The sequence below is a fragment of the Antrostomus carolinensis genome, unplaced genomic scaffold (genome assembly GCF_000700745.2).
Source record: "Antrostomus carolinensis isolate BGI_N321 unplaced genomic scaffold, ASM70074v2 scaffold6510, whole genome shotgun sequence".
NCBI lineage: Eukaryota > Metazoa > Chordata > Aves > Caprimulgiformes > Caprimulgidae > Antrostomus > Antrostomus carolinensis.
The window spans coordinates 3,446-19,525 of record NW_010289005.1 but is presented as its reverse complement, the minus strand read 5'-3'; the positions used below and the strand labels follow the sequence as shown (position 1 = coordinate 19,525).

At 43.4% G+C, this 16,080-nt stretch overlaps 1 protein-coding gene across 1 annotated transcript; it reads right to left on the bottom strand.

Moving 5' to 3' along the window:
* Positions 1–7,697: 7,697 nt before the first annotated feature.
* Positions 7,698–15,667, bottom strand: FGFRL1 (fibroblast growth factor receptor like 1). The gene is given in 4 exon segments (XM_029085083.1): positions 7,698–7,988; positions 7,990–8,147; positions 11,084–11,437; positions 15,370–15,667. Coding segments are annotated over 4 exon segments (1,101 nt in total).
* Positions 15,668–16,080: the final 413 nt, after the last annotated feature.

The following is a 16,080-nucleotide window of genomic DNA, read 5'->3' as shown; positions in this document are numbered from 1 at the left end:
ATTTGGTTAGCGAAAATGGGGAAAAAAAAGAATATTCATTGCTTTGCTAATGTCCACATATATTGTGTGATATGTTAAATCTTAATTACAACAGACTGGCAGAAGGGAAAAGTGAAAAGAAAGAAAAAGTGTAAGGCTAAAATAAGGACAAATAAAGGTCGTAGCTCCGTGTATTGATGTCAGAGACCTGAAGCTGGTAAACACACACAGAGGTGCCTGGGCTACATTTTACACAAAATATAAAGTGGGAATCCTCTTTCCTTCAGACTCCACTCATATATAAAGAATATGTATGTGCATTGACATACATATATATCATAGTCAATAGTCAACTATAATATATAAAAGTCAATGCAACACCAGTATTTTAAATATGATTATATCATCCATTACTTCATATTTTCAACAACAATAATCCACACTTTTGGTGGGTTTTGTTTTGGGGTGGGGTTGTTTTTTGATTTTTTTTTTTTTTTTTTTTTGCATTTGTAGCAAACTTAAAAACAGGGAATCTTAGTGCAAAAAAGACATTGCTAGTAAGATAAGGACAAAAGAAACTCTGAAATACCAACAGCTTCCCAATTACTGGCATTTTCTGGCAGGTCTACAATGCAGAACTGACTTGGCAGGTGTTCTGGGTGCATCCCAGAACATTTGGATGACTGACCCTGGCCCTGGCCAGGCCAAGTCAAGTACCTTCGTGCCTCATTTCTTCCTCTGTTAAATTCTTGCTGAGATCTATAGGTGAAACCCACTCTGTCTCTGTAAAGACAGGCTTTTTTGTACTTATTCCCCTCGTACACTCACTACATTGATCCACAAGCAGAGAAGCGTACATGGGTGCCCTCTTTGTGGATCCCAACAGCCATTGGGATCCCATTAATGTACGAGACTTGTAGAGTCACTTTGGCCAAATTGTACAACCAACATACAACCACCCATGTCCAAACGAGTGTGAGTGTGCCAGAGGGACCTGTGTCCACTCCAGGGCAAGGGCAGAGCAGGATCATGGTGCCTTGGTTTTTGCTAGGATAGAGTTAATTTTCTTCTTAGTAGCTAGAAAGCGCTGTATTTTGGTTTCAGTGAGGCTTGTTATGAGAAGAATGTTGATAAGTTACAGGGACATGGTGTTTGGGTAGTTTGCAAATGAAGAGTAGTTAGTAAAACCCAGAACTGACACACATGGCTGACTTCCATGCATGGCAAAAAGGGGTTGAAGATACACCAGTCACGAGTTTAAGCAGGCCAGTAACTGCATGTGTTTATATTAAAATTCCCATTTAAATCCTTCATAACACTAACTGCAGCAAATCCAGTAAGATTTGCTAAAATGCTGATGGAGTAAAGGAGGGGTGTGTGCATGCACAGGGCTATGCTGCTGTTCACACCAGGGGTTTCTTGCAGACGCAGTAAATGTCGATGCACAACTCTAGATTATCTGAATAAATCACAGCATTACTGTAATAATAAGTTGGAAAGTGCTGAGATCACATAGTGACAGTCTGGAGGCAAGTGGAGTTGGGGGTACAGCCATGTGCCAGATGTTGCTGTAAGGTCTATGGTGCACGTGTGCAGCTCACCAGGACAGCTCACACCGCAGCTGGGTGTGGGGGACCTGCGCTTCCACCTCCTTTTCTCTCCAGCTCAACCACATTTCTTCAGGACCAGAAAGGACTACTAGATGACCCCACCTGGAGTAGGTGTATCCCCTTATCCTTTAAACATTCCCAATATTTTGCATCAAACTGAAACACCCTGTCCGCAAAGCACCCAGCCTTGTTCTGAAGATTTTGAGAGATGCAGTGTCCACCCCTTCCTTTGATAGCTCCTTCCAAAATGTGTGCATTTCCCATTTAAATGTATCTGGCTTCATACCTTATCCATTAACTCCTGTCACAACTTTCTCTGCTAAAGGGCCAGCCAGAACAAAGATGTAAAAACCTTGCAATGACTCCATGCATCTGATTGATTTCCCAATGGACATTGCGGGGATTTTTTCCCACTAGCATCTGCAAGAGCTGGAACGGGCACTGTATGTGGAATAATAATCAACTTTGGGCAATTTGGAGTCCTGGGCATGCTCTACATACCCTGTATAGGCAAGGGTGATGCCCAGATAGCAAAGTCATGATATATTCCCCATTAACCTTTGACCACCTCACAATTTTTGCTCGCTGCAACATCTCCCCCGGGGCTTTATTCCAATATTTCAAACCTCTAAAGAGTTTCAGACAGCCACAGAAATTGAGCCAACAGAGAAATATTTCCTCTTTCCCACCTCAAGTGTGCAATTTCTGCAGAGGGCTCTTTGGGTCTGAGGTCCAGGTCAGGTCAAGTTGAAGTTTGGGTGAGGGCCAACTTTTCTGAACTTAAAGTTTCACAGCTTGGATGTTTGCTGCCTCTGGAGTGAGTAGTGAGACACTCACACATTTCCATCAAAGGGGTGGAGGTGCTGGGCTTGACCCTGAAATCCCCGCTCCACTCCAGGCACTGGAGTTTGGCCATCAACTCCAGGGACCCCAGAATTCATCTCATTGATTGCAGTTTGGCTCTTGGTGTAACTATGATATTTGGCTCTAGAGGGGAAGAGAGCAAAAATAGTCCCTATTCACTAAAAACCAGAAACCTTTTCCAAACTATTCTAAAAACAATGCCTCTGCGAGATTCCCAGCACCTACACAAAATATCAGACCAAACTGTGGTGCAAAGATAATTTTGCAATATTATCTGCTCTGCCTTGCCAGCACATGTTCCTGATGTCTGCAAACACACACACATACACACACACACACGGCCATCTCTCCTTCAAAATATAGTAAGTTCATAGAACTCTATCATCTATTAACACAATTCCAGGCTTTTATTCCTTTCTTTTCTTCTGTAACTTTTATTACACAGCCACAGACATACATATGCTCTGCCACGCTGTCTCATTTTGATGTGTTCAGTTACTGTAATTGCCACCGATTGAAAATCATATGACACTTTTTATTTTAAATGTCTGATAAAAGTTTTCAGCTTGAAAGGGGCTGACTGTACAAAGATTGTCCATACAAAGTTTAAAAATGCCACACACAAACTGGCATTTAAGGCAGTGTTTGATCTGTAATGCAAACAAAACAAAGATGGCGAGTTTTAAGCCTAAAATTCTTTTGATCTTTGAAGCCTCATGGCTTTAAAAATACAACTGTCTCCTGTATCACAGCCTGGCATGTACATCTATATGGCTATATGTATACATATACTTACACATAACACTAAAAAAATTCTGTATTCAAAATAGGGTCAGTAGGCAATTGCAAGACTCTGGTTTTGTTCTTTAAACACCCTCTATTCATGAATAAAGATAAGTCCAAATCTTGTCCCATTGAAAAAAAAAACCAAATTCAAACAAGACCATGACCTGGCTGAATTTATTTAGACTAAGGAAGACTTTGCAATACATGCATGGAACAATCAAGCCCCAAAAAATAAATGGCATGCAGCAGGGCAGAGGGACTCTTAAGAGCACTTTGTGGAGGCAAAATAATTCCTCAAAAATGCAAAATAATTCCTCAAAAATACAACCCCCCCCCAGGCACAGCAAGCCAGCTCAAGGCCCAAACAATATATACAGCCTCACTTAAACAGGGCATAAGATGATATTTTCTTAGGGGGAAATTTCACACGAATTTGGGTGCTCAACAGGAGATGCTCAAAAGGGAGCTGATACCCAAGACAGGATGAACATCCCAAGCTTTCTGCAAATCAAGACATTTATAGCATCTCACATGGTGCATCCAAAACCAGAGCTGATCTTGGCCGTTGTATTGTCCATGCTGGGCGGTTTACTGCAGTGTTTGCCTTTGGAAATCTCTCCATCAGCATCACTAGAGATTTGTCGCTAAAGACAGGAGCTTTAAAGGGCAGGAAGAAGCCACTCCTTCTGCATATCTGTCAATACGTAAAGTTTTTGACTGCATGATACAACACTACAGAGCTGGATCACAAAGGGTAGAAGGCACCAGTGGAGAGCGATATGCTCAGCATGGAAGATTGTGCTGTATGGGAAATGCAGGATTGCTTCTTTTAACCCACCAACCCTCTCTCTGAGGATCAGTGGTACAGCTGCCATTTGAAAAATTGCCACAGGACAGTCTCCTAGGGCTTGCTTGAAGCTGAACCATGCAAAACCATTGCTCCCCTCCACCGTTGAAAGTGGTTTTGGTACTGCTGTCACAGCATGTGTTAGAAGTGTCCTCTCACTGCAGCACTGGCACAGAAGCAGAGAAGGGACACACAAGCTTACAAGTGCCTCCTGCCCTCTGCCATGGTCGAGGCAATTTTGTGATTCTGTGTGTGATCCTGTAATGCTGCTGAAATCTGTGGTAGCTCGGTACGTACTATGGTGCAATAAGTGGCTTCCCGTAGGCATGAGATCACAGAAACACAGCATTGCCTCGATTGGAAAAGCCCTTCAAGATCATCAAGTCAAAGCATTAACCTCCTCCTGACAAGCCCCTGACTAAACCATGTCCCTCAGCACTATGTCTACATGACTCTTAAACACCTCCAGGGATGGGGACTCCACCACTGCCCTGGGCAACCCACTCCAATATGAGATGTAGCCCTTAATATCTATCATGGAAACATCCACTTACTACCTACTTAAAAGTAAAGGTGATGCACCTAGTGTATAAAGGCTTTTTTTTTGTTGTTTAATTAAATGACTCAATAAACTACAGACATTAAAAACTCCTGCCTAAATCATGCCTTATAACCGAACACAGCCCTCAGTGCTCATATTTAAGTCTCCCTGAAGCTGAGAGGATGCATACAAAGATACTCGTTATCTGAATTTAGCTTTTATGGACTTCATAAATTTATGTTAACAAAGTGTGACTGAACCCTCATGTTGAAAAAAATAAATAATTAGCAATGGGTTGCTTTATCATAACATCTACAGGAAGATCATTGTGAGGGATGGTCTTCCTGTAGAGGTTGTAAGATTAATTTCCTACTACAGCATACAGGAAAGCAGCAGACTGTGCTATGCAGTGCTGTATTGCAACAGTGCCAGTTGGTAAACTCCAGGCGAGTTGGATGGTCTCCTTCTTCTACTTCCACCTCCTCTTCCTCCTCATTTTTCTCCTCTCCCTCCTCCCCTTCCCCAGAATTATCAGATGGCACAAGCCAGCAGCAGCACAGTGGGCAGGGATGAAGCCACTGATCTAGGAGGCTAAGGCAAAAATGGAACTTTTCGGAGCAGCACGTGTGGGTGAAGGAAAGCAGGAGCTTTCGTGCTTTGCTGAATCGGGGCCCCATCTCACAGCACTACGGCTGAGCAAACAGGGAGCTGTTTGGTTTGCTGGTAATTCAAACAAGCCAGCAGAAAAATCACTGCAGGTCAACCCAGAGCAAATACCTTCAGAAGCATTCAGAGAAAAGCCTAAAGCACTGTTTTGTTTTAGACTAAATCAAGTGTTTCACTTTTAAATGAAGCAGCTGGTTTGCTGAAGGTCTCTTTCAGGGAACAGGCCTGAGAAGGAAGTAATTTCAACTTAAAAATTAACATGTTTCAAATTTTCAGGGTTCTTTTCTTTTTTTTTTTACCAGCAAACTTTAAGTGAAACAAGTGAACAGCAAACACTTGCAGCATTGTTGAACCTGCCTTCTCTAAAGAAAATTTTGGCTGCTAAAGGGTTGGGTGCCTCTCCCTGGCACGTAGAAGAATGAAGGCGTGAGCCCTCCTGAAGGGAGCAGCTCCCCGTGTGCTCTTCTTGCTGCACCCAACTCACCCTCCACTGGCTCCTTCAGCAGCTGCATTTACAAATGAAGTGTTTCACCCACATTTCATATTTTCCCCTCCCAAGCACCCTGAGGTCAAAGTTAATTTTACAGGTTCACAAATCATTATGTTTTGATTTACAAAATTTTCTTTTAAAAAGAAAACCCGCTGCAGGTTTGTGCTTAAAAAACAAATGCAACCTCCTTCACCTCCCCCCCAAAAAAATGCATAGTGAAACAGATTTCCCTGTGAGCAGAGAACTTTGCTTCTGAAGATGACAAGGGGACCATGTGAAGTGATTTGGCCTCTACAGACCCTCACAGTTTGAATATAAACAATGGAAAAGGTCAGTTTCTGATGGAAAGGATGGCACCAGCAGTACCTGAGATGATGCTAGTAGATTACATGTGGCTAGTATGGAAAGGAATAGAGATAGATGACCTCCAGGTCAGGAGAAGTACAGTTGGTCACATGCTACATTGAGTATATTCTGAGCATGGCATCTATAGAACCCGGAAAAAAAAATCTTTATTTTCTTTGATCAAAAATATGTATAGAAATGCCTGTTTCAAGGAAAATATCATACATTTTTTTTCTTGTTTAACAAAATAAATTAAATATACATGACTTCTGTTTAAACTCTATATAGAATTACAAAGGTTTTATATTTGCAATTGGATTCATTTCCAGTCTATATAGGTATTTAATATGGTCCTTATTTATTCTCTCTTCTTACTGTTGTTTGAACTGCAGTGACATTGTATCATTTCAAAAATGTTATCTGAGAGGAGGGGACAACCACACACAACCTAGGTGAATATTTCTCAAATGCATTTTTTCTTACAAGATTATTATTTCATTCTCTTTGTTTCTTACTCTTTTTTCTAATGTGTTTATGTATTTTGCATTGATTTAGAAAATCCAGTAGCTTGTCACTGTGAGCCATCAGAGAAGGACAGTATGTTTTTCTTTCTTCACCGTCAGCAGTTCAATTATTATTATTATTTATTATTATTTCTTAAATATAAATATAAAGGTGTTATGTACAATGTTCCTCTTTCTTTTTTCCTGGCAGTGGCACTGAGTCCTAGGACCAGGGAGTGGAGCACCTGTGGTTTGATCCGCAGAACCTCCCATGGGAAACACGACGATTTCAACTTGCAGAAATTGAACAAACCATCTCAGTTAGCATTTCAGAGCAAATGAACACGGTTGAGAAGCATTTAGCATTTCACATTGTGAATAGAAATTCATTTTTCCAGACCCTCCTGTGTAATTTTTTTTTTCCCTGGAAGAGGTAAGTTGGTTAGGTCTCCTGGTGCTTTGGCGCTAAACCTCACGTACTTCAGAGCTCAAGTCACAGAGGGAACAGGTTCTTCTGTGTGGTCCTGAGCGGGACAGGCTTGAGCTTCCCACCAAAACAGCTGATGTGCAGCAGGCACCAGAACAGCAGTGCCCATCGGGAAAAGCACCGCTGTTGCCTCTTGCTCTTCTCGCTCCTTTTAGCAAGAGAAGGAAGGAGGTGGTGGTTCATGTCCTTGTGTCCTGTCTCGCTTGTTGCCACTCTGATTAAAAAATCCAGGAAGGCTCCGCTGTTGGGGATGGCTGCCTCTCTGCTGAGATGTGGAGTTCCTTCATTATTCCTCGGCTACATCCTGACTGCAATAATTAAAAAAAAAAAAAAATCTCTTTTCTCTCTCTGTCTTTCTCTATTATATATATATTTATATAGATAGATATAGATATATACACATATATATATACACACATACACACACGCATATACAATTATATATTTATATTTAAAATTATATATATAATCTTTTCTGTCTGCTTTGCCTATTGCTGGCAGTGTGAGCTGACTTGGAGCAGTCTCTTCTGAGGTACCACAAGGAAAAGCCCAAACGAGCTACTGTACACAGCCGCCCTCTTAGCACTGGTACTGAATGTGCTGGTGCTGATGGACTTTGCCTTCCACGTGTGAGTGGGTGTGGGTGTGGATGTCCGTGTAAATCTTTGGGTACATTTTGGATGCCATGGCTGGGGCAAGTGCAGGCCCTTGGGACAGTAAATGCTGCTGCTGGGCAACATATTCCTCATAGTTTATGGAGGAGATGCAGTCTTTGTCGGGGACCTGGGAGACGCAGATCCTGTCCCGGGGCTGTGGCCGGGGCACGGGGGCAGCAGCTGGGGGAGAGGGGCTGTGGCCGGTGCACGGGGGCAGCAGCTGGTGGAGAGCAGGGTTTCTTCTTGGTCTGGCAAAGCCACAAGAGGATCGTCCCAAAGATGAAGACAGCTCCGGCAGGGATGCCGATGATCACGGGCCAGGGAAGGCTGCTGGCCGAGGAAGGGGGCACAGGTGCACTCGGAGGCTTGGGATCTGGACATCATGGCAGGAGAGAGACAGAAAGAGTTAATTAAATGCAGGCAAAGTTAATTCAAAACAGATGTCACACTCGGGCTGGCTTTTGTACAGGCTGTCTGGCAACTCTGCCAGACCAAGTAACAAGGGAGAAATCAAGCCAGCACATGATGTTTGGTAACTGCTTTGCTTTTCAGTGCTCCTGGAAGGACATGTAACTCATTTTCTCTGGTTTAGGGGTCAGGAGGGGAGTCTTTGGGGGATTTTTTAACTTTCTTATCCAAGCTTTAATGGATGCACTAGAGCCAGCCCAAAAGAGTTTCCTAACACCTTCACTCTACAATGGAATGGGCTTCGCTGCCCAGATTGGAGGACACAACACGGGATGTGTCAGTAACACCTCCATTTCAGCAGCCCAGGAGGCACAATTGGGTTGTACAGAGCAACAGCACGCTGCCCACTTGCCTCTGCCAGGTGTAGCTGTGTCTACGTTGGCTTCAGACACTCTTTAGTATCCCTGTCTAGCGATACTGGAGCTGCTCAGCAATGCTCTGCTCTGCCATGGCAGGCAGCATGAGTGTGCTGTTTTGGAGGTGTTGTCTTGATTTTCTTGTGTGTCTGGGAGGAAGGCTGAAGGATGGGAAAAACATAGGTGAGCTGGTGTTCCCTCCTTGGTGCCCAAGACATGGAGAACTGAAAGTTCACATGGCATTAGTGTGTATCCAACTCCCTATGCCAAATGGGCTCTACCTTCACCAGTCTCTTTGGACCTGTCATTGGCTTTCCACGGGCAGCAAATTCAGCTACTGGAGGAGAGAAGATGCTTCAGACAGCATCTTTCACAGCTACCTTCCCCTTCTCCTCTCCACTGTTGGCAGCCTGTACATCCCTGGGTAGCCACTCCGGTTTCTCAGCCTGATCTCTTGATTTATAGACCCAAAAGGAGTCCTGGGGTAGGATCCTAGCTATCAAAATCCCCAATTAGATAGCTGCCAGCTGGGACTTCCAAAGCCCTGAAAAATACTAAGGCACAGAATCCAATTTGCAGGGAGACATTCAAGAAACTTTGAAAACCACAGGCTATCCAAATCACCCAGTATGTTATATTCAAACATATATCACTTAGCTTTCAAACCAAACTTCTTTAAGACACTAATGTCTTTTTCTCGCCTTGACAAATAATCCTATGGCTGGTTTGAAATATTGAATATATACTATGTGGTCTCTTTGAAGTCCGAAGGACTAATACTGTTGACCTGAATAGACAAAACTTTGATTCACCAACACTGGAAATTGCAGCATAATTTAAGATGGAAGGGGAGTCTAGAGGTCATCTGGTACAGAAAGCAAGACAGGATCAAAGAACTGACCCATCAGCTGACCACGAAAACAACAGTCTTCATGTTGTTGGCAGAAATGCTCTGATGGGCTAAAACGAAAGTGTTTTGATATTCATCCATGCTGTTCTTCAGAGCTGTCTATGTCAAATCTGGTAGATTTACAAGCAAAATAGTGTTTTTCTAACTCATGGCCTTGCAACCACATCTTTGCCTCTGAGGGCAAGCTGGGCTCTCCTTCTTCGTCACTGCCAATAACAACAGGCCTGCAGGCTCTGGTGCTGGTATGAAGCCTCATTATAGTCCCATTTAAATCAGTGGAAAGACTCTCACTGATTTCAGTGGGAGCTGGATCAGTCTCTCATAGTTCAGAAGCTCCCAAGGGCTTTGAGTTATATCCCACCCACACAGCCTTTTCCTTGGGATTGACAGGCTTTTTAGTTGGAGTTTAGTCCTAAATCTAAGTGATGCAGAAGAGGACACCAAGAACATTCTCTTACTTGGCAACCTGCTGTCTAAATCTAAATTCAAGCTAGTGACTCTCTATGGCTGCTGAGATGCAGAGCTTTGGCAGTCAGTGAGCAGAAGAAGCCATGCTGCCTTAGTTACAGGAGTCATAAGCATTTTCCCCACTACCTACACAGAGAACCAGTCCTAACACCCTAGGAGAGTTAACGATGTCTGTCTCTCACTGGTGTCTTGACTGGAGACACCCTGTTAGACCTGACAGCTAATATTCTGACCTGTTTCTGATACTAGCTCCAGCTCCTACACTCTCTTAGTTGTGTTGGCTTCACGGTGGTGAAGGGAAGAAAAAGCAGTAAGATTGATTTTTGTCATAAAACTGGTGGATCCGAAGTTAGAGTCACACAGCAAGATGAGGCAGAAATAAATGCCTTTTTTAATAAAAAATATTTATCAGGGCAGAACTGCACAGTTAGGAGGCATAGAAGCAAATGACAAAGCAAGGATGGTGTGCCCCAAACACACCCAACACAGCCTCAGTTGGACATGCCATCATCTCTGAAGCCTAGAGAGAGAAGGAAGCAGCTGCGAGTTTGGTACAAGGGTCCCCAGGGGATCACTGAGTAAGAATTCAAATAATCAATCATTCTTTCTTTCACACTCATTCTTTTCCTTTCCTTGTGACCAGGACAGTTTTTATTCTTTTCTCATTTTATGGGCCTGTATCATTGTTTCCTTTTACCAGTAAAAGCAATATAAATAAGAGCAAGAGAAAGGAGACATGTAAGGGAATGGGATTGCAAACTGTGCTGCTATTCAGTTTCCCTCTCATGTCTCACATCCTATCACTGAAGTGATGTAGAGCCTGCAACTGTAGTATCCTTTCCCAGCTCCTCTTCCATACAGAGCAGATAATTCATTTTATTTCACCTTGCTGGAATCACCATTCCCCATGAGAGAAGAAAAGGAAACATCATCAAGAGGATTTCAGTAGGGGCTGATGTGAATCAGGGTTTAGTCCCTCATTCATTCTTATCAGAACTGGGATAGCATAAATCAGCACAGGATCAGAGAGGGCATCAGTAGTTGTGTTAATAAATACCACAATGTAGATTGTTGGTTCAGATGGGGGGAAAAAAATGCATAACTCACCTGGCAGGACTGTGAGAAAAGCGCTCCGAAAGCTGTAGCCCATGGTGTTTGCCCCTAGGCAAATGTACATCCCTGCATCCTCTTCCTTGGCTCGAGTAATCATCAGTTTGTTCAGGTAGGAACCATCGGGACGGGACCAGACTTCCCCTGTGGGCAGCACAACAAACTTCTGTCCCCCAACATCGATGGTTGAGTTGTACTTGCTCTCTGTTCCATACTCCACCCTTTTCAGCCACTGGATGACAGGTTTAACATCGCTGCGGACTTTGCACTGGAAGGATGTGGTGCCACCGTAGTCTACCGTCGTGTTGACAGGGTGCGTCCCCGTCAGGATGGGCTTGGACCTCGTCCTCTCTGCAGAAAAACACAGGGAGCTCCATGGAAAAAGGTGTTTGCCAATCTCATTAACTTGTAATTGCAGAAACATAGGAAAAAGGCGTAGGAGAGATGCAAAATAATAGTCTAGTCCAACTCCCTGCCCCAAGGCAGGCTGAGATTTCTGCAGATCATTCCTGATATAAATTTGCCCAGCCTCTGCCAAAGCCTCTAATGGTAGATGGTATCCATTCTCTCCAGACAACTTCTCCATTGTCTGAGGCTTAGCAAGTCTTTTCTCATGCTCAACCTGAATTCTCCTGTACCTAACAAGGAAGTTACATACTCTATCTGCATTCAGACCTGGAAAAAAGTTTGCTCTCCCTCTTAGCCTTTTATTTTGGAAGATTTTCTTCAGCCCTCTCTTCTGTACACTGAACAACCATCCTAACTGCTAAACAAATTGGATCCTAAGAATCCTCTATAGAAGGTTTTTCTCTTTGCTGTTTCTCTGCTCTCTCAGGTTACTCATGAAGTATTTATATTCGGGTACTCAGTTTGTGGTGGTATTACTTGGCACCACACAAGTCAGGCCTGGCCTTTCTGCTCCTTGGCAAGTATGGTAAGTCCAGTCTGGACTGCTGAATTTCCCCTTCCCTTGCTGTACACTGTAGCTATGAGATGACAAAAGGGGCCATCCTTCCTTGTACTCCCACTTATTCCCATGTCTCAGGGACCATATCCCAGAATAATGAGATCTTAATGATGTACCTTGACCTACAGGGTCAGAGGCTGCAGTGACCTTTCTTGAGCAGAGGAAGATAAATGGCTTGATACTAGCCAAAAAAGGCCAAAACCCATTTCAGGATTAAATTTAGGCAATAATACAGGTCTGAACTCAAATGAAGTGGATTATTTCACTGTAAAAGTTCACCTGATATTGACCATGATGAAGTCTTATCAATGTTTATCAATATCTGAAGGGAGGTTGTAAAGAAGATTGGAGCCAGGCTTTTCTTCAGTGGTGCCCAGTGACAGGACCAGAGGCAATGGGCACCAACTGAAACACAGGAGGATCCCTCTGAACATCAGGAAATGCTTTTTTATTGTGAGGGGGGTCGAGCACTGGCACAGGTTGCCCAGAGAGATTGTGGCATCTCCATCCTTGGTGATACTCAAAAGTCATCTGGACAAGGTTGTGGGCAACTGGATTTGGGTGACCCTGCTTGAGCAGGGAATGTTGGACCAGATGACCTCCAGACATCCCTCCAACTTAATCCGTTATGTGATTCTGTGATGCTGTGTCTCTTACCACCATGCCTGGTAGAGTGCAATTTACAGGTGAATATGACAGAACCTTATGCATTCTCAAACCAACATCGGTTTTTTACCAGATTATTTACAAGTACGTATCTATTAAGAGTCCACACCAGAACCACTGTCCCCAGTTTGGGGACAGTGAGGGGCGAGGTAAGACATGTTCTTTCTCCATATGGTCTTCCTAAATGTTCCCTAAGGACAGACAAAACTGGATGGGAAAAGGCTCCTCCTTTCATGGAGTAATGGCAGGCTGTGCATATTGTCTCCTCTTTGTCTGGGAGTCTTTTAGGAGGTATCTGTCATCTCTGTTGCTGGGTCTGGTAGCTGCCCACAGGGACCAAATTCTGCTGGAAGCCAGCCCATGCCATGTCATCCACTGCTGGGGGAGCTGAGACCATAGGCAATACTGGTGAGGGAGATCTTCACTTCATCCTCATTTCCCATTTTATTATTTCTTTCTTCAGGCTAATCGTCCCCATATGAATTATGGAGTAAATTTTTGTGGAGGAAAAGCTCAGAAGGCTTTTGTTTTTCTAGCCAATAACAAAATCTTTCGTTTCTTACAAAATTTTTTTGCCTCAAGTCTCAGCTGATGAAGGAAACAAGATGGCAGGAAAGGAAATCAAACACAAGAGGCTCACAAGACCACCCTTTCCAGCATGACTGTAAGCCTTAGGTTGTGTCAACACCACATAAAGTAGAAGGAAAAATTCCTCATTCTGTGGAATGTTTAGATTTTTTTTTAGTGCTAGCATCAGAGAAATCAGTCACAGTTTCCAGACAAGAAGGTACTGCAAACCTCTATCCTGGGTACAGTGAGAAATTATGGTATCACAGTGGGTGGTAACTGCCGGCAATCATCGACCACTTTTGATGGCAAACACTCTTGGATTGAGCACATAACAAAACAGCTCTCACCAGCACTGGCTTTGGGGTGAGAGGAAGGAACAATGGATCCTCTTTCAAAAATTCAAGATAGTTTCAATAATGAGGGCTCTACAGATGTGCTTGGGAAACAAAAATACCACAGTGGTCTCTATAGGCTTTGCGTTGGGACTACAAGCAGGAATCACAGCTGGGGAGACTGAGATTCAGATAAGCAGGACTTGGGAGTAGAGGCTCAGGGGGGGGAAAAAAAGGAGGAAATTGAATAAAACCTGTAATGCTCCACAGAATGATGTTAAAAATAGATGTCTGAAAACTGCTTAATGCCCTTATCTCCTTGACTCTGGTTCCAGCTTTGGTTACTGTTTTCACTCCTAGCCAGCAAAAGCTAATGAAAACAAAGGTTACATACATCTTTAAGTTGATAAAAACCAAGATAAACAGGGACACAGAAAGGGGTTTGTTCCTGGTGCTGTCTGGTTTAGATGAAGTGAAAATGCCACAGCTGCCATTAGGATGGGGCTTGATTCATTTCCCTGTCTCTGCTCCTGGTTTTAGTGTAAACACATGTTTTTACTGTCTCCACACAGCTGCATCTTTATCAATCCCAGATGTCCAGCAGGTTTGTGCCTGTGGAGCCCAACAGAGCTCCCCACATGTGCTTTTAATTCATGTGATTCTAGAGAAAGGATTTATCAGAGAACAGATCTTTACCTTTAAGAACAATCTTTCACACTGGGATAAACTTTCTCGTGTTAAAATGTATGCACAGAAAGACAAACAACATGCTTTCCATGTGGCTGGAAATAGTCCTCCATGCCCCTGCTCCTCATTAACGAAGGCTATTCAATCTTCCCTCCACTCAGCTCATCTTCTCCACTTTCTTGATTTGGCTGCTCTGTAATCATTTCCATGACAACTTATGATGATGTCATAGACAAAGCACAATGATTTAAGAATAAGAGCTCTTCTGTGGTAGACTTAGGTAGGATTTGAGTATAATTATCTTCAGTAATAATAGAGGAAACGGGAGATTAGAGACCAAGACTCAGAATAGCTAGATAGTAGGAAAAGCAATTTACTCTGCTGTACCACAATGCAGGGTAATCCCCCATGGCTCATTTTCTAAGGGCTGAATCTTTAAAACTATGTAGGCATCTAAAGATACAGACAGGACCCTAGCAGGATTTTGGGTTTTTTTTTAAATCTGCCCCTAAAGCCTTGTCTGGCTAATCACTCTAGTCATAAGACTTCTGCTAATTCCCTTGGGAGACTTCTCTAATGAAGTGGGCCTCCTATTACAGCTACTTAGACTAAATTTTCAATTGATTGGTTTCACCCTGTTACCACTCTGATAGAGTAATCTGGGCCATCTTAAATATTTCCACCCCTCCTCTATGGTATATGAAAGGGCTTTCTCAGCTCAGCTAGCTCTCAGTTTTGTCCTTGAATTGACTCTGTTGGTAGTATAAGACTGAACTGGGCAATGGTGAACTTTCACCATGCAAGTGCCCTTAGAGATGACTGTTTCCCAAGTATCTCCTGATTTCAGCTACTAAATTGTATTATTGCTACTCTGTCCTACCCAGCTGTTAGGTTTATTCTAGAGTTTCAATTATGTTTTCTCTGTCTATGATGCTTTTAACACTTCCCCATTTCTGTGTCCAGCTATCAGCACTGCACACTTGCCATCACTCTCTCTTTACTCAGCCAGCCCTCTTCTCAAAGCTCCCTCCCTGCCTCTCCATCCCAAGTGCTGCACTTACGGATTACTTCAACTTTGTATGTTGCATTGATTTCTCCAACTTTGTTAAACACTCGGCAGGTGTATTTCCCGCTATCTTCTGGCTTTAGGTTCTTCAGGTTTAGTGTCCACTTCTTCTTCTTGTTCTCCCCAATCTCTTGGGGTGTGAGAGGCTTATTGTCTTTCAGCCATGTGATGTCAGGTCGTGGGTTCCCACTGGCCACGCACTTCAGGCGGATGGAGCTGCCGACAGGACGGGCGATCACTCTCCGTCTCATCTTGGCAGGCTGCGTGAACCTGGGTCGAGCTGCAAAAGGCATGAAAAATTGACTGTGGTGAGCAAAGGGCATGCAAAGAAAGATACTGCTGTCAAGTGTTATGGCCAAATTTGTTTGAGAGGCACTCAGCAGCCCCATATATACCAATGTATCACTATCTCTTGTATCAGCTCAAACTGATTTCCTTAGAAAGGAGGCACCATATGGCCTTATGCATTTGAACATCTACTGGAGTGCTATGGCCACCACATTAGCCTTCAGCATAGCACAGCTGTGGAATTTCTCAGTGCCCATAAAGTAACTGTGTCAGATCATCTCAGAAAATAATACCAAAACCACGCTATTGTAGCTGAAGGCAAAATGCGGCTCCATAATCACATTATAATTATTACCATATTCCATGCCACAAATGCAATCCAAAAGCTAAGGAAAAACCTCAGACTCCTGTCAGGCTG